At 40.6% G+C, this 19,391-nt stretch overlaps 3 protein-coding genes across 8 annotated transcripts in view; 2 read left to right on the top strand and 1 right to left on the bottom strand.

The window, feature by feature from the left end:
• ZNF512 (zinc finger protein 512) overlaps positions 1-6,423 on the top strand; it is a 31,730-nt gene extending 25,307 nt beyond the window's left edge. For all 3 annotated transcript variants that reach the window (XM_031017814.2, XM_006747003.2, XM_006747002.3), the window contains 2 exons: positions 1,144-1,242; positions 4,403-6,423. In XM_031017814.2, coding sequence (XP_030873674.1) covers positions 1,144-1,242; positions 4,403-4,711 — 408 coding nt within the window. In that variant the 3' untranslated portion in view covers positions 4,712-6,423. The remainder of the gene's footprint in view (positions 1-1,143; positions 1,243-4,402) is intronic.
• Positions 6,424-9,271: 2,848 nt separating this feature from the next.
• On the bottom strand, positions 9,272-12,420 carry CCDC121 (coiled-coil domain containing 121). The gene is made up of 2 exons (XM_006747010.3): positions 12,074-12,420; positions 9,272-11,601 (listed from the first exon to the last, which is right to left on the bottom strand). The coding sequence occupies exons 1-2, from the start codon at positions 12,418-12,420 to the stop codon at positions 10,638-10,640; spliced, it is 1,311 nt and encodes a 436-aa protein (XP_006747073.2). The 3' UTR covers positions 9,272-10,637.
• Positions 12,338-19,391, top strand: part of GPN1 (GPN-loop GTPase 1) — a 22,253-nt gene continuing 15,199 nt past the window's right edge. The window contains exons 1-5 of one of the 4 annotated variants that reach the window (XM_081797024.1): positions 12,666-12,823; positions 13,523-13,616; positions 16,152-16,191; positions 16,985-17,051; positions 17,749-17,786. In XM_081797024.1, the coding sequence (XP_081653150.1) occupies positions 12,695-12,823; positions 13,523-13,616; positions 16,152-16,191; positions 16,985-17,051; positions 17,749-17,786 (368 nt within the window). In that variant the 5' untranslated portion in view covers positions 12,666-12,694. Of the gene's footprint in view, positions 12,479-12,665; positions 12,824-13,522; positions 13,617-16,151; positions 16,192-16,984; positions 17,052-17,748; positions 17,787-19,391 lie in introns of those variants that run through there. The other 3 variants (XM_081797023.1, XM_081797022.1, XM_081797020.1) reach the window with 3 other exon arrangements.

Here is a 19,391-nt window from a genome sequence, read left to right as displayed (position 1 = left end):
CTGAACAATTTATCTTAACATGACCTCTGAAATAGTCTGATATGGAAGAGAATTCAGTTTAGGTGAACAGCTAGTTGTCCTGTTTGCTGTTATCTTCAAAGGCTGGTTTAGTTTTTTATGTCCTAAAGATTCTTGGTCTGTTACTGGATGGGATGCCAGGATATGTCCAAGATACAGAAAAAGCCAACAAAGCCTTAAATCTTATCATTTAAAGAATTTGGAGAAAAATAATATTAATTCTGAGCCTCTTCCAGGGATTTAACTTCTTCCACCTGAGCCTCTCCTGCCTTGGGCCTGCCCTGTCTTTTTGGGCCTTAAACTTTCTAGAATCAACTTACGTGTGCTTATCTGGATTGATGAAGATCCTCTAATCCCATCTGAATTATACTGGCCTCTGGGGATGAGAAGTAGGCTCCCTCCGTGGGTGTCAGGCAGACAGCTGTTCACCTCACTGAATCTTTTCTGTGTTGACCCAGGTGCCCTACAACCCACAGCTATGGGGACTGCTGCCACTTTTTAATTCCATTCAGAAATATCTCTTCACACAAAATGAACACCACGGACACTCAGAGCTTCAGGAGGGGAGAGAAGTCTCAGTTCAAGGCAGCATGGGAGTGTAGGCATTCAAACCAGATCTGTCCAGGAATACTAAGGAGTTTGTCATCATGATCTTAGTGTCTGAGCCCTTCAACTAGGTATTATGGATGATACTTCTTTAATTTTGGATGTCCAAGGCACTCTTTGGAGCAGTGGATTATAGTGGGAAGAATTATATACATTGGTGCCTCTGGTGAACTTCAGGAGTTTGATAATTTGGGAAGAGGAACCAAGAGAACCTGGAAGTGAAGTGACAGAAACAAGGGAAGATAGAAAAGTGTGGCATGTTCTATAATACAAGTAGGAGAACTTCAGGTTGTGTTGAGGGGGTGGGGGTATTACGTATAGAATTATTTTAGGATAGATTTATAGTAGTGATAGTCTGGCCCAATCTGGTTTTCCTAAATATATTGCTGTTTTGGATTTTCTTCCTTCTTACCTTTGCTGAAGTAAAATCCCCTTTTTTCATCTCTAATGACCCCCACACATGACCCAGGTATGTGTTCCTGAATTTACCATTCCCTTTTCTTTCTGTCTTGAAAACAGGGAAACTTTGTGGCTGGAAAATACAAATGTCTGCTGTGTCAAAAAGAATTTGTGTCAGAGAGTGGTGTCAAGTATCATATCAACTCTGTCCATGCCGAGGTGAGGTCCCTGCTTTCTCATCATGTTTTTGTAATCCTGTGGAACCCACACATATGTCCCAAGAAAGGAGCATTTTGTGCGTTTTTGTGGGCTAGGACTGTTGAGGAAAGTAACTCGAAAGTGGTTACGAGAGATGGAGTTAAAATACTTTGTAAAATTAGATGCATAATTATATTTTTCTGTGAAAGCATTTGAGCTCACTGTAAGTGTGAGCATGCCTGAGCTCTTCTGGTTCTTTTAAATTCAGTTAAATCAGGCATTTGGGCACCAGGCTGAATTTATACTTTTGGAATTCTTGTTTTATAGCCATCTTTATACTTCTGTTTTCTCCTATTCTAATGTCTTTGAGCAACCGGTTTTTAATGTTTCAAATACCGCAAAGAAACAACTATAAAGGGCATTAGTGAGACAACTGGAGAAATTGGAATACGGGCTCATTAAATAATAGTAACGAGTCAGTGTTCATGTTCCCAAACGTGATCACTGTATTGTAGTTGTGCAGAAGAATGCCCTTGTTCTTAGGCAGATCTATGCCGGTTTTTAGGGATGAAATAAGTCTGCAGATAACTTGCAAATGGTTCAGCAAAAGGACGAAAAGAAGGAAAAAAGGGAAGAGAAGTTAACCATAGTAAATCTAGGGTTCATTAAACTTTTCTTAAGGTTTGTAAATTTTCAAAATTACAGAATCAATTCTGTATAAAAATGCTTTAAGCTTCAGAAAGTCAAGAGTTTTCTCTTAGGACAAGTTTTTAGTAATACAGGTGAATAGAGAAATTGTTTCCTGTATAATTAAATACCTGTGTTGCAAAAGCTAAAGGAGTAGAGTGTGCATTCTTTTGGAATATCTTACTGTAGAAACTATTGTTGCCTGATACGGAAAAGGAGCAAGTGCCTTTAGCTGTTCTCTGCCCTCACATTTAATAGTTCTTAACAATGTGGGCTGTAGTTAGTGTCATCAAGTGTGGTCCCTGTTGTTTTACAGGTTTAAGCTTTGGGAATCCCTTTCTATATCTGAGATTTCTTCTGGAAGGCAGTCATATCTTTTTTACAGTAACAGCATACCTTTTTAACCTCCGGAATTATTTAAAAGATAATTAATCTCCTGACAAAATCTGGCCTTTATGTAGTTAACCTGTTTCTCCAGTTTCTTCTTAAAAAGGTGGAGCCAACAAATTTCACTTGGTTTGGGGCTTGTTCCTCAAGCATTAGTTCAATGATTTGTGCCTGTATTTATGAATTATCTGTGGTGGTAAAACATTTTTACTCTGTTCTTCCCTCTTGGCCTCACATTTTCTTATACTACTTTTTTTTTTAACAGAAATTTTCAAATACATGGAAATGGACAGAATAGTATAATGAAAAGCCTTAACAGACATCAGTGTATGTCCAATCTTGTTTTCCTTTATAATCACACCCACTTTTTTTTGTCCCTTAAAGGCTTATTTTAAGGCAAATTCCACATACCATGTCCACTGTCACTGCTTCTTTTGATGTGTGTGTCTAAAATATAAAGACTTTTAAAAATGTATAACCACAACCATCATTACACCTAAAAATTAGCAGTGGTTCTTGAATATCGTCATATACCCAGTCATTATTTAAATTATTTAAATTTCCCTGATTGCCTCATAATTTTTTCTGGTTGGCTTGTTCAAATCAGGAGCAAGAAAAAAAGAAAGGTCCATATACTGTATGTTTTATTCTAGAGTGCTATCCACTAGAAATGTTATGTGAGTCAAGTATGTAATTTAAGATTTTCTAGTAACCACATTTTAAAAATATGAAGAGGGGCGCCTGGGTGGCTCAGTCGTTGGGCGTCTGCCTTCGGCTCAGGTCAAGATCCCAGGGTCCTGGGATCGAGCCCCGCATCAGGCTCCCTGCTCGGCAGGAGGCCTGTTACTCCCTCTCCCACTCCCCCTGCTTGTGTTCCCTCTCTCGCTGTGTCTCTCTCTGTCAAATAAATAAAATCTTTAAAAAAAAAAATGAAGAAAACAGGTGAAATTAATGTTGATAATATATCTTATTTAACCCAGTATAGCTAAAATACTATCTTTTGAACATGTAGTCAATAAAAATTATTAATGAGATACTTTATATTTTTTCATACTAAGTCTTTGAAATTTAATGTGTATTTTTTATATTGAAAGCATATCTCAATTTGGATTAGCCATTTTTCAAGAGCTTATTAGCCACATGTGGCTAGTGACTCTCTCATTGGACACTGCAGGTCTAGGGGTTTCCCCTTTCCTCCGAAGAAGCAGTCATTTGTCACATATGTTTACACACATTTTGGATTTTGCTGATTGCATTTCTGTGGTGGTAGTCCTCTCTCAGGGTAATTCCTATAAATTGGTAGGTAGACCTAGAATGATCAGATCACTTGATTTTAAATTGAAATTCATTTTCTTTCCTTTCTTTCTTTCTTTCTTTCTTTCTCTTGCAAGGATGTTTCATAATTGGATTCCATGTTCCTCAACTCTTATTTTTTTAAACTGAGTCTCAGAGAGGTTAAGTAATTTCCCCATGGTCACAGAGCTAGAAACAGTTGGGATTTGCACCTAGGCCGTCTGGCTGCAAAGTCCATGCTCTTACCCACTATACTATTATGAAATAAAAATCTCGTATGGCCCAATGCTTTATATCTCATGAGATTTTTATAAAGGAGATAAATGAGTGGGTTGATGCTAAGTGAACAGACTTTGTAGATCACTTACTGAAGTACCCCAAATCATGTCTTACACAATAAATGCTCATAATGACTACTCTGTATTGAATTGCTCCCAGTTTAAAGCACAGAGTTACAAGCTATGGTTCCCTGTCTGTTTCCTTCTTACTGCGTTCTGCCCTAACCATGCCTTTTAGAAATTCTTCCCACACCCGGGGCGCCTGGGTGGCTCAGTCGGTCGAGCGTCGGACTCTTGATTTCAGCTCAGGTCACGATCTTGGGGTTGTGGGATCGAGCCCCGTGTTGGGCTCTGTGCTTGGCAGGGGTCTGCCTGGGATTCTCTCTTGCCCTCTGCCCCACCCCCTCCTCGCGCTCTCTTTCTCTCTCAAATAAATAAATAAATCTTTAAAAAAAGAGAAGAATTTCTTCCCACACCCATTCTTTGTGCTCTCTACTGTGTATTGACTGGATGATTTTTCCATTTTGCCTCTGTAGGATTGGTTCGTTGTAAACCCAACAACAACCAAAAGCTTTGAAAAGCTAATGAAGATAAAGCAGCGGCAGCAAGAAGAAGAAAAACGGAGGCAGCAGCACAGGAGCAGAAGGTCTCTGCGAAGGCTGCAGCAGCCTGGCATCGAGCTTCCTGAGGCAGAGCTGAGTCTTAGAGTAGGGAAGGATCAGAGGAGGAGTAACGAGGAATTGCTAGTGTCGACCTCCCGTAAGGAACCGGAGCAGGAGCCGGTGCCAGCACGGTTCCAGAAAGTAAAGCCCCCAAAGACTAACCATAAACGAGGAAGGAAGTAGGCAGGCAGCGTGGAAGCTCCTAGGAGAGTGGACGTGCCGCTGTTGTCACGGGGACCTGTGCTGGGAGGACTGAGTCATGGGGGCTGAGCGAGGGGAAATGTACTCTTTCAGCTGTTTGTGTAAGGCTGTGACTTTCTCAGCTCCTTCCTCCTGTGTAAATTTCACCGTTCTCCCTATTTATTCACTTTGACCCCACCCCCACCCCCAACCCTTTTGGGTAGGTTTTCCTGCTATTCCTCATTGGAGTCCTCTTGTTTTTCTCTTATCTTGCCCAAAGAGCTCCCTCTTAAGGCCAACTATGGGCCCCTCTTGCCCTGTACAAAACTGAGAAACCCGTTTGGTTGTCCTTTTCCTTCCTGGGCCATAGAATGTTCTTGGACTCTCCACTGATTAAGTAGTCATTCCATCATCTCGCTTATAAAACAGTTCCAAATTAATTTTTTTAAATCATACTGACTTACCATTTTGTATTTGTGATATAACAATCCTAGAAGCTAGAACTGTTGTCACTCATATAATAAGCTTATCCTGTCTCCTTGGGAAACAGATTTTATGGAGGCTGTTTGTTCTCTCGATATGGTTTTAGGATTGAAAGTAAGAAAATGGATTTAGGATGAAAAAGCTAGAACCTCTCTACACTGGTTTTATTGGGAAATGTTTTGTTTGTCCCAAGTAGCAGTGACTGTCTAACTAGACCCACAAGCATGAAAAGCAGCCCAAACATTAACATGTCCCAAACATGAAAATGATTGGAAAGAAGGAAGTAGAAGAAGCAATAAATACTGCCTCGACTTTCTTGGGGCTTGAGGCCTCATCAGTTGCTATGATCAGTGCCCTCCAGAAGCTTGTTTGCTCCCCCAGTTTTAAGGATTGAGAAATACCACATTGCACTTGATGTTTTGACCCAGAATCCTAGTGTTCCTGGTAATGCCACTAAGATTGGTAGCCAGGGTACACATTCCTTCTCCTCTGGACTTGACCTCACTTGTTAGTCTACACTGTGCTAAGTCTTTATTCCTCCCTTTAGCCAACCTCTGTCTCTTGGAGTTTTCTGAGAATATTGTCCTCTGTCCTCTTTTTATGTGGAGTTCTATCCTCTTTATATCTTGAGACTTTGACACCAGATGTAGATATTTCTCTGGTGTTGGAAAGAAAAATTCCTTTTCTGTACCTCATGCCTACCTGATAAAAAATGTCTAGTGGGCTACTTTTCTTTGAGGCTGGCTTTCTCTGGAGCATTGTTTAGAACAGCTCTGTTGTTGGGTTTCTAGATTCTCTTCCCCTTCTCCACATATATTGGTCTTATATATTCTTGCCAATTTTTGTGGCATCTGCCACATAAAAAGCAAGGACCCTGAACCCTGATACGGATTAATACTACCTTTTCAAATTCTGAAAGGCTGTTACTACTCTTGAACTCTGTATCCTGTGCTGCTCCACATAGCTTTAAAATGTGGGCTTTTGTGAAGACCACTTTCAAACAAGGGAGCATTGAAACCAGATTTGGATACTGCCAGAATAGATAGTTTTGAAACAAGTCAAGGATGTGGTATGTCCACTCTACATTTTCATTGGCAGTTGCACCCTTAAAACCCTTTCGGTAGATGAGGATTGTCAGGGAGGAGAAATGAAGAAGCTATATTAATTTCTGGTGAGTAAGACTTGGGGAATGTTGGGCAATGACAAAAGAAATAAATGACTGTCGGTTAGAATGATGTTTCCAGTTGTTCATTGACTCCGACCTGCTACTTGACTCCTTGCTGACACAGTATATGGGGGTAAGAAAATGGCTAGACATGGGAGTGGGTTTGAAAGAAGTACCAAATGCGGGGTGTTGGTAGTTTTTTATCCCCTGAAATCTGCTGGTTAAAATGAGTAATTTGTTTGAGATTAAAGTGAATTAATACAGGAAACTTGTCCAGTCTCATCCAGGGCCCTTGCAGGCACTTAAAAAAATTTTCCTTCCTGGGGCGCCCTGGTGGCTCAGTCAGTTAAGCATCTGACTTAGATCAGGTCATGATCTCAGGGTCCTGGGATTGAGCCCGGCATTTGGCTCCTTGCTCAGCAGGGAGTCCACTTGTCCCTCTGCCCCTCCCCCTGCTCGGGCTCTCTCTCAAATAAATAAATATAATCTTAAAAAATTTTTTTTTTCCTTCCTGAGGCCAGGTCTCAGCAGGACTCAGTAGAGAGTATTGTAATCATACTACTGAGTTTTTAAATTTTTAAACCAAATTTATTAGAATAATATAAATTTGAAAATATCGAGTATAGCCAGGTGGTGGAGAATGTGAACCCTCATGCACAGTTTGGAACATTAATTGTAACAATCACTTTGGAAATGATTTGGCAGTATCTAGTCAAGCTCAAAATAGGCCCTAAGACTTAGCAGTTTTACTCCTGGGTACATACAGATAAAAATCCTCTTGCCCAGGTGTACGAGGAGACATAAAGAATGATATCATGGTATCGTTTACAACACGTAGCAGAGACTACTAGCTGTCCACCAAAATCTGCTCTCACCTTGCAGAATTACAGAATTATAGGACAAATGGTTAAACTATGTTTCCCAGCCTTCTAGTCCCCTGACCCTGTAGTGAAGGGGTAGCCAACTAACTGCTCAGCAGTAGAATGTGAGTGGAAGTGACGTGTGTCACATCCAGGCTAGAACTTTTAAGAAAGTGAATGTTAGCTCTATGCTTTCTTTCCCCTTCCTCGGGCCAGATGCAGATAATAGAGTGGCTTTAGAGGGTGGCAGAGCACAAAATGGAAAATAGTTGATGCCTTGAATCATCCCATGAAGGACTAATTGCCAACCAGGAACATCTGTCTGAGACTGCTGCAGATAAAAAAATATCTGTTATTTGAGGCATTGTACGTTCTTGGGTTTGTTAGCCTACTCTGATACTAGTCGAATTGTCCATCAGGAGAGGGGATAGAATCGTACAGTGGAATACTATATGCTACAAAATTAACTAGGGCTTCTTGTGTCATGAATACATCTCAAAAATAATGTCTGGGAAAAGCAAGTTACAGTATACGTGAAGTGTGCCATTTATGTAAGGTTTAAAAAGAAGCAAAACAATGCTCTATATTGTTTATGGATATGTAAAAAATATTTCTATGCTATGTTATATATATATTTGTATTTAGTACATTTATAGTTTAATATCATATATACATATGTATATATGGCATGAAAACATGCACAGGAATGATAAACACCAAATTTAGGACAGTGCCTCTGGGATTCAGAGGGACTACAAGTGAATTTTTAAGTTCTTATTTCTTAAGGTGGATAGTGAGTTTGTTCTGGTCTTCTGTATTGTGTGTCTGAAATACTTCATTTTAAAAAATCAGTTCTCACCAATTATTCTGCTCATCTTCTTAAAAGGGAACACTTTAGAAATTTTACTTGTGTTTCATTCTTAACCTTTCATTTTCCCTTCACCCTTTAGTATTCTCTTCTTTCTATTTACTTCTATTTCAGCCACCCCAGTCTGAACCATCATCACCTCTCTTGGCTAGACCATAATACTTTCTTGATTGTTTCTTTCTGATTTTTACTGGCTTGGATACATGCCAGTAACAGCTGTATTGAGTTTTTAAAATTGTAAATCAGACCTCATTCACCTGCTAAAAGCCTGCTGGTTTCCCAGTGCTCTTTGTCCTATAAGGCCTTCTGCTCCCACTGTTAACCCATTTAGCCTCCTGTCCCTCTGCTCCACCTCTGTTCTCTGACCATTTCCCAATACACTTTAGCTACATTCACCTTTTAGTTCCTGGAACCTACTAAGCCTAGAACCTTTACCTTCACTGTTCCCATTGCCCAGAATGGCTTCTTTCCTGGTTTTTGCAAGGTAGGCTTCATTATATCATTTAGGTCTTAACCTAAATTTCACCTTGGTTGTCTTTTCCATCTAAATGCACTTTCTGTAACATCACCCTGTTTAATTTTCTTCATAGCAAAGCAGACTAAAAGTAGGTTGAGATATTAGTTGGCCAACCTATTGCTCACTTGCAGGTTTGGGTTTCAAAGTACCTTTATCAGATGATTCACCCACAAAAGTCTTCAAGCCCTTGAGGCCTCACTCTGAAAGGGACAGACATAATGCAATACACCAGATTCATTATCTGGGATGGTAGGAATTAAAGATAAATGTATGGGACGGAAGTTACCTACTCCCCAGTTAGATAATTGGGATAGCAAAGGTAGAAGGGAAATTCACAGCAGAATAATAAGATTCTAAATCCCTCCTACTTTCCAACTCATCAGCCTTAGTATGTATTTTCCTATGCTTTTTTTTTTTGCATTTTTGCATCCACAGAGAATAGGCCTTCAAATTTGTCTTGGTTACCATGTTTTTCAAGTTCAGTCCTTCTGTATTTTCAGCTCAAGAACCAAAGTATTCAGGTTAAGGTACCTGCATACTATCTAAAATTCTACTTTCTGTATTAAAATTGCAGTTTTATTATGTGCACACTAATATGAATAAGACATGCAGAAGCAATAGTAAGGGAGAAGAGTGGAGTAGAAAATACACTGGAAAAAAGTCAACAGATACATTATAATCTAAGGTTTTTATTTTTAATAACAAACTACACATTTAACAAAAACATTGTTAAAGCTAGAAGTTGAAGGCATTGAGGGAGAAAAAATTTTTTACTCCACAATTTTAAAGGAATTCATTTTACATAGGAATAAAACTGAAAATCAGGAAAATTATTTTGAAGTTTTTCACCACTAACAATTTCTGGAAAACAAAGTTGATTTTATTTTCCCATAGAGGAGTGATGTTAAAATATGGGATTATATTCCTGTACTCGGATTGAGCATGCAAATAACTAGTCCAGCCATCAGTAGGTCATTAAGTGCAAAAAAATTTTTTAAAAACTACCCTAAAAGTCTATACTAATTAAAAATATTACTTCCAGTTCTTCTAAATAAACATAAATATAAGGCACATATTGATTACAAAAGGCATTTCATGTACACACATAGTAGGAAGTGCACACATAGTAGGAAGAAAATGTAATAAGTGACCTAAAACTGAAGTACTTACTATATCTAACATTAACTAATCTTACTTGTTGTCTTAGAATTTAGAATGTTGTTAGGGAAATAGATGGCACAAGACTCTTTAAAGTTGTCCCAATATTTTAAAACTTTTTTTCATATGTTTTCCTGAAATAAGCAGTGACCTCATTAATGCTAGAGGTATTTCTTCACAGACAAGATTTTCAAAAGTAAGAGCTGACTAAAAGACATCCCCTTTATCTGCTCTTCCCTTCTCAATTTACTCAAAGCTAAAATTGTAGGGGCTGAGCGTCAGACAAAAGGTCATTCTGCCCAGTGCTCCACCCCCCTCCTCCAGCCTAGCTCTTACTGAACATGCCTTTTAGTTAGATTACTCTTTCACTTGACAAAACTAGAGCAGGAACTGCCTGGTCACTGGTGCAGACCTGGAAAAGAGCTTAAAAGCACTTTGCCTTCTTTGTGTGCAACTGGCCAAGAGACATGAGGATCACTGGTTGTTTACAGAGCAGAAGGCACTATATAAAGTCAATCTGAAATGCTATTCTTAGAAATCTAACTTAGCTAGATGAAATAAATCACACAACTGTTTTCCTTTCACTACCTCAGGGTGCTTTTCTTGAGCTAGTTTAATGTACTGGTGTTTGGGAAATGGTATTAGGTTATCTGGAGAGTTAAGGAACATCCTGTTTATTAACAAGATCTAATTAAGGAAAAACCTAATTAAGGGAAGCTGGTGGCACAAATGTCTAGCATACTGCTGGAAAAACGCACCTAATCTTTCACACTAACACATCATGATGGATGTTTTATCATAGCAGTCTGAGGTCCCAAAGCCTTCCTAACCAGGTGTATGCAGCACATAAGAATACTCCAGTCCTTATTGAAGCAGTGTTATTTTAGGAATTGCTTTGGATTAATCCTTGGTTTGTTACTCAGGGGAGGTGTTATGGTGGCCTTTGGAGCATCCTGTCTTGGGCACCAATTATGCCTTCTTTGCAATCGTTGCCTCCCCCGGATTAAGCACTGCACATACCACTGTTCCTGCTGCAGCTGCTGCTTCTGATTTTTTAACTGGCTTTTAATAGCCTGCAACTCCTGGCATTGCTGAGTTTGCTGCAGTAATTTCTTCCCTAACTCCCGGTTCTCTCTCCTGATGCTGCAGTAGAACTCAAAAGTATACTGCTTTGCTTCCTGCTCCAAGGCCTGGGCCTTCCTGTCAAGCTCCTTTCTTTTTCTCTTTCCCAACTGCCTCATGTCTGGCTCACTCAGTTGTTTCTCCAGGAATGCTTTTTCCTGGAGTAACTGGACCTGGACTTCCTGTTTCTTTGCATCTGTCTCAGCTTGGGTTTTCTTCTTCTCCTCCTGTAATATCTGTATTTCTCTCTCCTGTTTCTCCTTTAATAGTGAAACATTCCTCAGTGCCTGCAACTGCTGCTTTAAATTGAACTGGATCTTTTCCTTCTGCAAGAGCTCCCTTTTAAACACTGAAGTTTGTTTCGCATATTTGGAGGCTGATTCTTGCCTCCTTCGTTCAATCTCCTCAGTTTTTTGTAAGTAGTTGTTGCACAGCTTTTCAGGCTGCCCTCCATACTCCTCAGTTTTCTTGGTTAGGTATTCCAGAAAGAATTTGTTTTCAGTCTGGACAAGTAACTTTTCAGCGTACAGCTGCCTGGTCTCCTCCATTAGTAATTCTTGCTGGATTTGAGTTTGTTTTATTTGGTTGTTCAGCTTCATCATTTCCACCACTGTCTTTTCTTTAAACCTCGTCTCTGAGTTTCTTAGTTTCTCTGGCTTGAAAAAATTATTTATTAAACTGAGATATGGTGGAGGGGAACTCCTAGAGTCCTTAGCAAACCTGAAGGAAGAACAAGTGAGACATTCCCGCATAAATTCTTAATGAAAATTTAGTAAATACAAAATGCACAATTGTACTTTAATTCATACGAGAAAATATTTTTGAGTACCTATTACGGTTCTGCCACTATGCATGGCACCAGGGAATACAGCTAGGGGTAAAGATGAATGAGTGTAGTTTACAATTTACAGTACGCATTCACTACAACCCTGTGAGGTATTACCTCCATTTTAAAGAGGAGAAAACAGGTTCGGAGAATTTAAATGACTTGGCCACGATTTACACCGCCAGCAAGTGGTAGAGTGTGGGTGTGAAACCTAGATTTTAGGATTTACTGAACACTGCAGTAGCTACAAAAGACCACAGGAACAGCCGGGGTGGTCGAGAGTAGCAATACATTTCCCGGCTTTTCCACCACCTTTCCGGTATCCGAGGACACTTCCGTGGAGGGAAGCGCCCCTTCAGTACCTACTTGCTCCAGGAATCCAAGCGTTCATCTCCAAGGTCACGGCGTGGTTCACTGACGGTGACTGCCAAGGAGGGAGCGCTGTTGTCGGGAGCCTGCGACACTTGGAAATGGCGTCCCCTTGCGGAAAGTTTTCGCAATTTCTCCGTTCCGTGCTCCCCGGGTCTCGACGCTGCCCAGCAACCCTCGGGGTCGCACTCCGCCCCAGTCCCGGCCGGTCCAGCCCTGAGCTGCTGAACCTCGTCGGCTGCCGAGTAAGCCCCAGCAGCCGGTTCTCCCGCTCCTTGGGGGCCGAAAGAGAAACGCACTCTCCTCATTTTCGACCCGTGGGGGTCCTGTCTTGGGGACCCCATCTCGTCTCGCCCTTCTGGGGACCAGAGCTTTGCCCCTCCCAGGCCCTCCCCTACGACGGTGAGTGTCCCTTTTCCTGGCCTTCTCTAGCCCTCCATTTCCCTGCCACTGTCGCTAGTTGGTTGGGAGGCTAGGATGCTCTAGCGCCCGGCCCGCCCCTTCGTCTTCCCCTTTAGCGCTAGTTGGGTTCTAGCCTCTCTCGCGGCCCCGAGCGTCACTTCAGCCTCTCTAGGCACGCGGCGTCTCTATGGTAGAGGGGGCGGAGCCAGGAGAAAGATGGCGGCGCCCGCAGAGGCGGCGGCGCCCGCAGAGGCAGCTGCGTTGCAGGCTTCGGGGGGTCCTCGGCCTTCAGTTTGTCTGTTAGTGTTGGGAATGGCGGGATCTGGGAAAACCACCTTTGTACAGGTGACGTACACGGCGCGGGCGTAGTAGGTGCACGCGAGAGGTTGTCAGTGGTGGGCGGAAGGCCAGGGAGAACGGGAGGGAGGTCTCTCAGGAGAGTTGGAGGGGACCCGCGTGTGGCTTTAAGGTACTTCCCAGCAACACCGGTTCCTTCTTAGGCTAGCCTTTTTGGACTCTAGCCAGGTTTACTTAGGGCGGTCTTCTTCGCACCCTCAGTTCATATTTGGTACAACTTACCACGTTGTTCTGGAATTGTCTTAACCGGTAAAATTGCCGACTCCTCGAAGGCAGAGGCTTACATGCAACTGGCAGTTAATACAGTGCTAGCATACAGGCTTTTGGTGTAGATTACTAAAGAATTTTTTCTTGCGCAGCTCTTATGTTTCAAGCACTGGAGATACAGAGATTGAATTTGACGAGGTTCCCGCTTTGGGGAGCTAATATTTTAATGGGAGTGATAGAAAAAAAACCTCACACAAATCAGGTAAATAAGTGATCGAGAGTAGGGGAGACTCTTCTTAGACGGGTGATAAAGAAGAGATAGCATTTATGAGAGTTGAATGTTGGAGGTGGATATCGGGGACGAATATTTCAGGTCGAGGGAAATGGAAGTGTAGGAGTCTTCAGGTATGATCGATACAGGAATCTTGGCGCCTTATTCCCTCTTTGTCTTACTCCATCCCTCTTCTCATATCTCTGCAGAGGCTTACTGGACATCTACATAGCCAAGGCTCTCCACCTTATGTGATTAATCTGGACCCAGCTGTACATGAAGTACCCTTTCCTGCCAATATTGGTGAGTAAATTTTAAGAACTGTGTAAATTGTGTGAAGTCCCTCAGAAAATGGAAAGTTTCCAGCCCACCAGTCTTTAATGCTTTCATTTTTTTCTTTTTTTTAAGATTTTATTTATTTATTTGAGAGAGAGAGAGAGAGAGAAGGAGCAGGGGGAGGGGCAGAGGGAGAGGAAGAAGCAGACTTCCTGCTGAGCAGGGAGCCCCATTCCCACTCCATACCAGGACTCTGGGATCATGCCCTGAGCTGAAGGCAGACGCTTAACTGACTGAGCCACCCAGGTGCCCCTCATTTTCATTTTTCTAAACTACTTTCATTTTCCTTGAATTTCCTAGAATCTCTAAACAAGCCTTCTCCTTTATTCACATTTTCTTTGTTTACTCCTTTTCCTAAGTAAGTTTATTTCCTTACCTCTCACTGTTATCTCTCCCCTCTTTCTGACCAGAGAGTATCAGGCTATTATTATTTGCGATAATGAAGTGACAGAAAGTCAGTCCTCTCACCTCAAGGTCATAAAACCTTCAGCAGGCTCTGATACATAAACCTTTTTTGTTTAGTTTCTTTTCTCAAAAGTTTAGGGTTCCTGTGTGGTAGTTCACTTACTGATCTATAGGAACCTTTCTTCCACTCCCAAAGTTACATGGGAAAATGTGTATATACATATATGCATTGTTTTGGGGAGAGGTTTCCAGTTATCATCAGACTTTCAGAGGATCTGTGTGAAAAAAATTAAGAGTGGATATGATTCACTGTCATGGTTCTTGATAGGATACAGGGGCCTCCTGATTTCCTGGCTGTCACTGTGCTAATCCTCTCCCTCTTTGTCTCTTCTTAATCCTGTTAAGCTGCTTGTACCCCAATCATACTAATAAAGGAAAACCTTGTTAAGAAGCAGAGATCATTTTGGGAAGAGTTTGGGAAAAAGTTGGTATCTTCTCATTTAAAGGATGGACTTCTGTTGATAGATGACTGGATAAAGAAGATGTGGTGTATATATATACCATGGAAAATTACTCAGCCATGAAAAAGAATGAAGTCTTACCATTTGGGACAACATGGATGGACCTAGAGGGTGTTATGTTAAATGAAATAAGCCAAGACAGAGAAAGACAAATACCTTATGGTTTCACTTATATGTGGAACCTAAAAAACAAAACAAAACAGAAACAGACTCATAGATACAGGAAACAAACTGTTGGTTACCAGAGCAGGGAGGAGTTGGGAGGCGAGTGAAATAGGTGAAGGGGATTAAGAGGTACAAACGTCTAGGTACACTGTAAGTCATGGGGATATAACCTACAGCATAGGGAATATAGTCAATAATATAATAACTTTGTATGGTAACATGATAACCAGACTTATTGTGGAGATCATTTTGAAATATATAAAAATATCGAATCATTATGATGTAAACCTGAAACTAGTAAGATACTGTATGTCAGTTATACCTAAATTAAAAAAAAAGATGGAATTCCAATAGTTGGTGGGGTCTACAGGCTGGTAGACAGGTTTAGTTAGATATTACTGGATGTATTAATTCCTTTTGAAAAATCATGTCTGTATTACCGTTGTTGCCAGTAGGCAGTTAGTAAGAAATAAACTTTTTTCTTGATTCATCTCCCTTTTTCTTTTCTTTCTTTTATTTTTAGTTTAATTCCAGTATAGTTAACATACAATGTTATATTAGTTTCAGGTGTACAATATAGTGATTCAACAATTCTGCATTTTTTTTTAGCTGCCTTTTTCTATGCGTAGGGTCACTGATAAGGTATTAAAGTTGTACAAAACTTTTCTCTTGGGGCGCCTGGGTAGCTCAGTCGGTTAAGTGTCCAACTCTTGGTTTCAGCTCAGATCATGATCTCAGGGTCATGAGATTGAGCCCCGAATTGGGCTCCAGCTCAGTGGGGAGTCTGCTTGAGATTCTTTCCCCTTCCCTCTCCCTCCCTCCCTGCTCCTTCCCCTGCTCATGCATGTGTGCGCACGCTCTCTCTCTCTTTCAAGTAAGTTAAAAAAAAAAAAAAAAAATCTCAAAAAAACCCCCAAAACCCAGCTTGGCCACATTACTTAAAAAAAAAAAAAAACTTTTCTCCTTGTCTCAGACCATTTCTACCATAACTTCTGAGTTCCTAGCTAACATTTTTTATGGGTTACTTCCCCGTTATCTTTTGTAAGGAAGGAAACCAGTGTGAAACTGGGGGAATTAGTAGAAGAGAATGCAGACAAGAGAAGTCTGAATGGTTGGTTTCAGCTTCTTGCTGGGTGAGAAGGTACTTGCAGGGCATCTTCTGCCTGTTCTTCTCTTCACGATCTTGTTTTTTTATTCCCCTATCACAGTTCAGTGACCTTAGCTTAAAAATTTAGAAAACAGATTTGAAAAGTAAGTGAGATACCAAAAGAGAAACTTATTTTTTTTTCCTCAGGGGAAGCAGGGATGACTTGAGAGGCCCGTTGTCTGAGGATATTATAGGTGGAGGGTCTCAACTATATTGTTTCTGTCTGTTAAATTCCAATGAATTCTTCCTCCCGCCTCCCCCCAGATATTCGTGACACTGTGAAGTATAAAGAAGTCATGAAACAGTATCCTTTTTCGCATCTGCTTCACTGCTGACTCATCCCTGACTAGTTACTATCTGTTTTTTGTGGCTTTGAGAGTATTTTTGCATTTCTTTGTGAAATATACTAGCAAAAGCATTTAATTGCTTTAAAGTAATTTAATTAGGAGGATGGAAAGATGAATGTGAGAAGAGGTATTATAGGTGATTAGAAATACTGTTTCAGCTTGTGGTTTCAGTTTTCTTACCATCTTCCCAGACTACAGGCTATTATAATTGGAGAGCATAGAGAGTGAGAGGCTAGCTGGTGCTGTGCCTGGTCCCATAAAGTAGCGTCACCTTGGAGGCTACCACCTCCTCTGACACTGGGAAACTCAGAAGTAGGATCAACTCTTAGTACATTGCTGCATGAAATGTGTACTTTCCGTATAGGTGGGTCTAGGTGGATAGACTAATTCTAATCAGCAGGTTGATTGACCAGTGAGGATCAGAGCAAGGAGTGTGATATCTTAATGATATTTTCAGATGATCTTAATGGCTAATGCTATTAAGCTGTCACTGCCAGATGCATCTGTCTGTTACATTTTGGTCACTTTAATTTCTTCATTTTGCCTCGGCATCCCCAAAATGATAAAGGAACGAGGATAATGAAAATTCCTTGTGAGGTTAAGGTTGTGTGGTATGTCAGGGATTAGCTGCCAGTATCCATTCATGGAACACTAATGTTATAATGCTGTTTGTGTGAATGATATCCTAAGTGTGAATTTCATCATCTAAGTTGATCTGTAAGTAATTTAAATCCTCAACTTAGTGTCCAGGTATGGACTTGGGCCCAATGGTGGTATAGTGACGTCACTCAATCTCTTTGCTACCAGATTTGATCAGGTATGTCTGTCTTTACTTTTATAGGCATGGCTGTGTAAAAACCTGTGACTTTTAAATGCCTTAGCTTGTTCACGTTGAGAAAGAGCAATAAACCTGGATATACATAGAAAATAAGTAAGCATTTTGGGAGACAGAGGAGGTTATGACAGGATGATCAATGTTGTGAGACACTTCACATTTAACATTGTGACAGCCAATAAAACAAAAATCCAGGTTCTTTTCTTGATCTTGGCTTGTAGTGTCACCTTGAGGATGGAATGGAGGGTTGGGGAGTGGGATGGACTAGCAGGCATGGAATGGAAAGATAATGGGGCTTTTTACGTGTGACAGATAATTGTCACTGTTTAAGTTTCTCTCTATCACCTATGTCCATAAGAGTGTTTTGTAATCACTGATTTCTTTACCCTGATATCACTCCGTGAGACAGGCTGTTAACATTTTACTGAAGCACCAAGAGATATGTCCCGACAGTGACAGATCGTCTTTAGCTTCTTAGGACCTTGCAGGATACTCCGGCGTGTTGCAGTGCTGCTGGTGTGGCTCTGTTTCTTTGGTTCATTGAGTTTATTAGTTGGTGTCCTAAATTGAGAACACAGAGATTGAATAGTTGATAGTGCCTGTAAGGCAGGCCACCCTGGCAAGGGTGATTTCTGTGTTGAAAATGGATCCTGTTGTAATTGGCATCTTTTTCTTTTAGGTGATGAAATTTATTGAGAAGGCCCAGAACATGTCTAAGTAAGTGATTTCAGTTTAACACCGATTTATTACTCTGTAGTTGACATGTTTCGAGGATTTCAGGATACCATCAAACTCTGAAAGGGTGTAGATTGAGATGAAACCATTAGAAGTGAAAAGAAAAAAGTGGGCAAAAAAAACCCCACAACAACCCATTAAGATGATAGATGGTGAAGATCTAAATTTAATAGTATCCTGCCCCCAATCACTGTCATATATGCCCATGGCTTCCTAGGAGGTATTTTTGAGACTTTGTCCAAATTCAGTTGTCTACCTGCCTTCTCTTGGGAAAACCACATTTGTTGGCATTAAGATCTCTGAAACATCTTACTAACCCTTGTTTAAAAATAAATCTTAAAAAGAATTATAGAGAGAGGCGCCTGAGTGGCTCAGTCATTAAGCGCCTGCCTTCGGCTCAGGTCATGATCCCAGGGTCCTGGGATCGAGTCCCGCATCGGGCTCCCTGCTCCGCGGGAAGCCTGCTTCTCCCTCTCCCACTCCCCTGCTTGTGTTCCCTCTTTCGCTGTGTCTCTCTCTGTCAAATAAATAAATAAAAAATCTTTAAAAAAAAAAAAAAGAATTATAGAGAATTAAAACCACGTATAATACTTAAAAGATGAAACTATTTCACCCTGATTCCCAGTAGAAGTAACAATCATCATTATTACTATTATATTGTGTTACATTATTTTATAATGTATAACATATAGTATTATTATAAAATATTATACGTATTATTGCCATTATTACTATCAGTGACTCATTCCACATGTTTCCATGCATATATACATAGAAGGATGGATAGATAAGGTGTTTCACAAAAATGTTTTTATAAAAAACTACTAGAGGTAGTTAAAAAAAAATAACAGCTTTTTTGAGATATAAATTCATGTACCAAAGGTCCACTCTAATTTTTAAGTATACAGTATAGTGGTTTTTAGTATATTCGTAAAGTTATGCACTGATCACCACTATCTAATTCCAGAACTTTCTCTTCATCCTCAAAAGAAACCATACTCATTAGCAGTTCCTGTTATTCTCCCTTCCTACCCGAGTCCGGGTGGCTGCACCATTTTACATTCTCACCAGCATCGTGTGAGGGGTCCTGGTCCACACCCTCACCAATACTTGTTGTTGTCCTTGTTTTTGGTTATAGCCATGTCAGTGGGTGTGAAGTGGTGTCTCATTGTGGTATCAGATTTGATTTATATTTCCTCGGTGATTAAAAATGTTAAACATCATTTTATGTACTTTTTGGCCATTGGTATATATTTGGAGAAATGTCTATCCAAAATTTTTTGCTCATTTTTAAAAACAGCTTTATTTAGATATAATTCATATACCATTTAAAGTGTCTGTTGGCTTTTGGTATATTCACAGAATTGTGCAACCATAGCTACAGTCACTTTTTTTTTTTTTTTTAAAGATTTTATTTATTTATTTGACAGAGACAGAGACAGCGAGAGCAGGAACACAAGCAGGGGGAGTGGGAGAGGGAGAAGCAGGCTTCCTACTGAGCCGGGAGCCCGATGTGGGACTCGATCCCAGGACCCTGGGATCATGACCTGAGCCGAAGGCAGTCGCTTAACCAACTGAGCCACCCAG

This window comes from Leptonychotes weddellii, chromosome 10 (assembly GCF_054177405.1).
Source record: "Leptonychotes weddellii isolate Sample4059 chromosome 10, ASM5417740v2, whole genome shotgun sequence".
NCBI lineage: Eukaryota > Metazoa > Chordata > Mammalia > Carnivora > Phocidae > Leptonychotes > Leptonychotes weddellii.
Note: the sequence above shows the minus strand (reverse complement) of the source record. Positions and strands in the feature narration are given on the sequence as shown.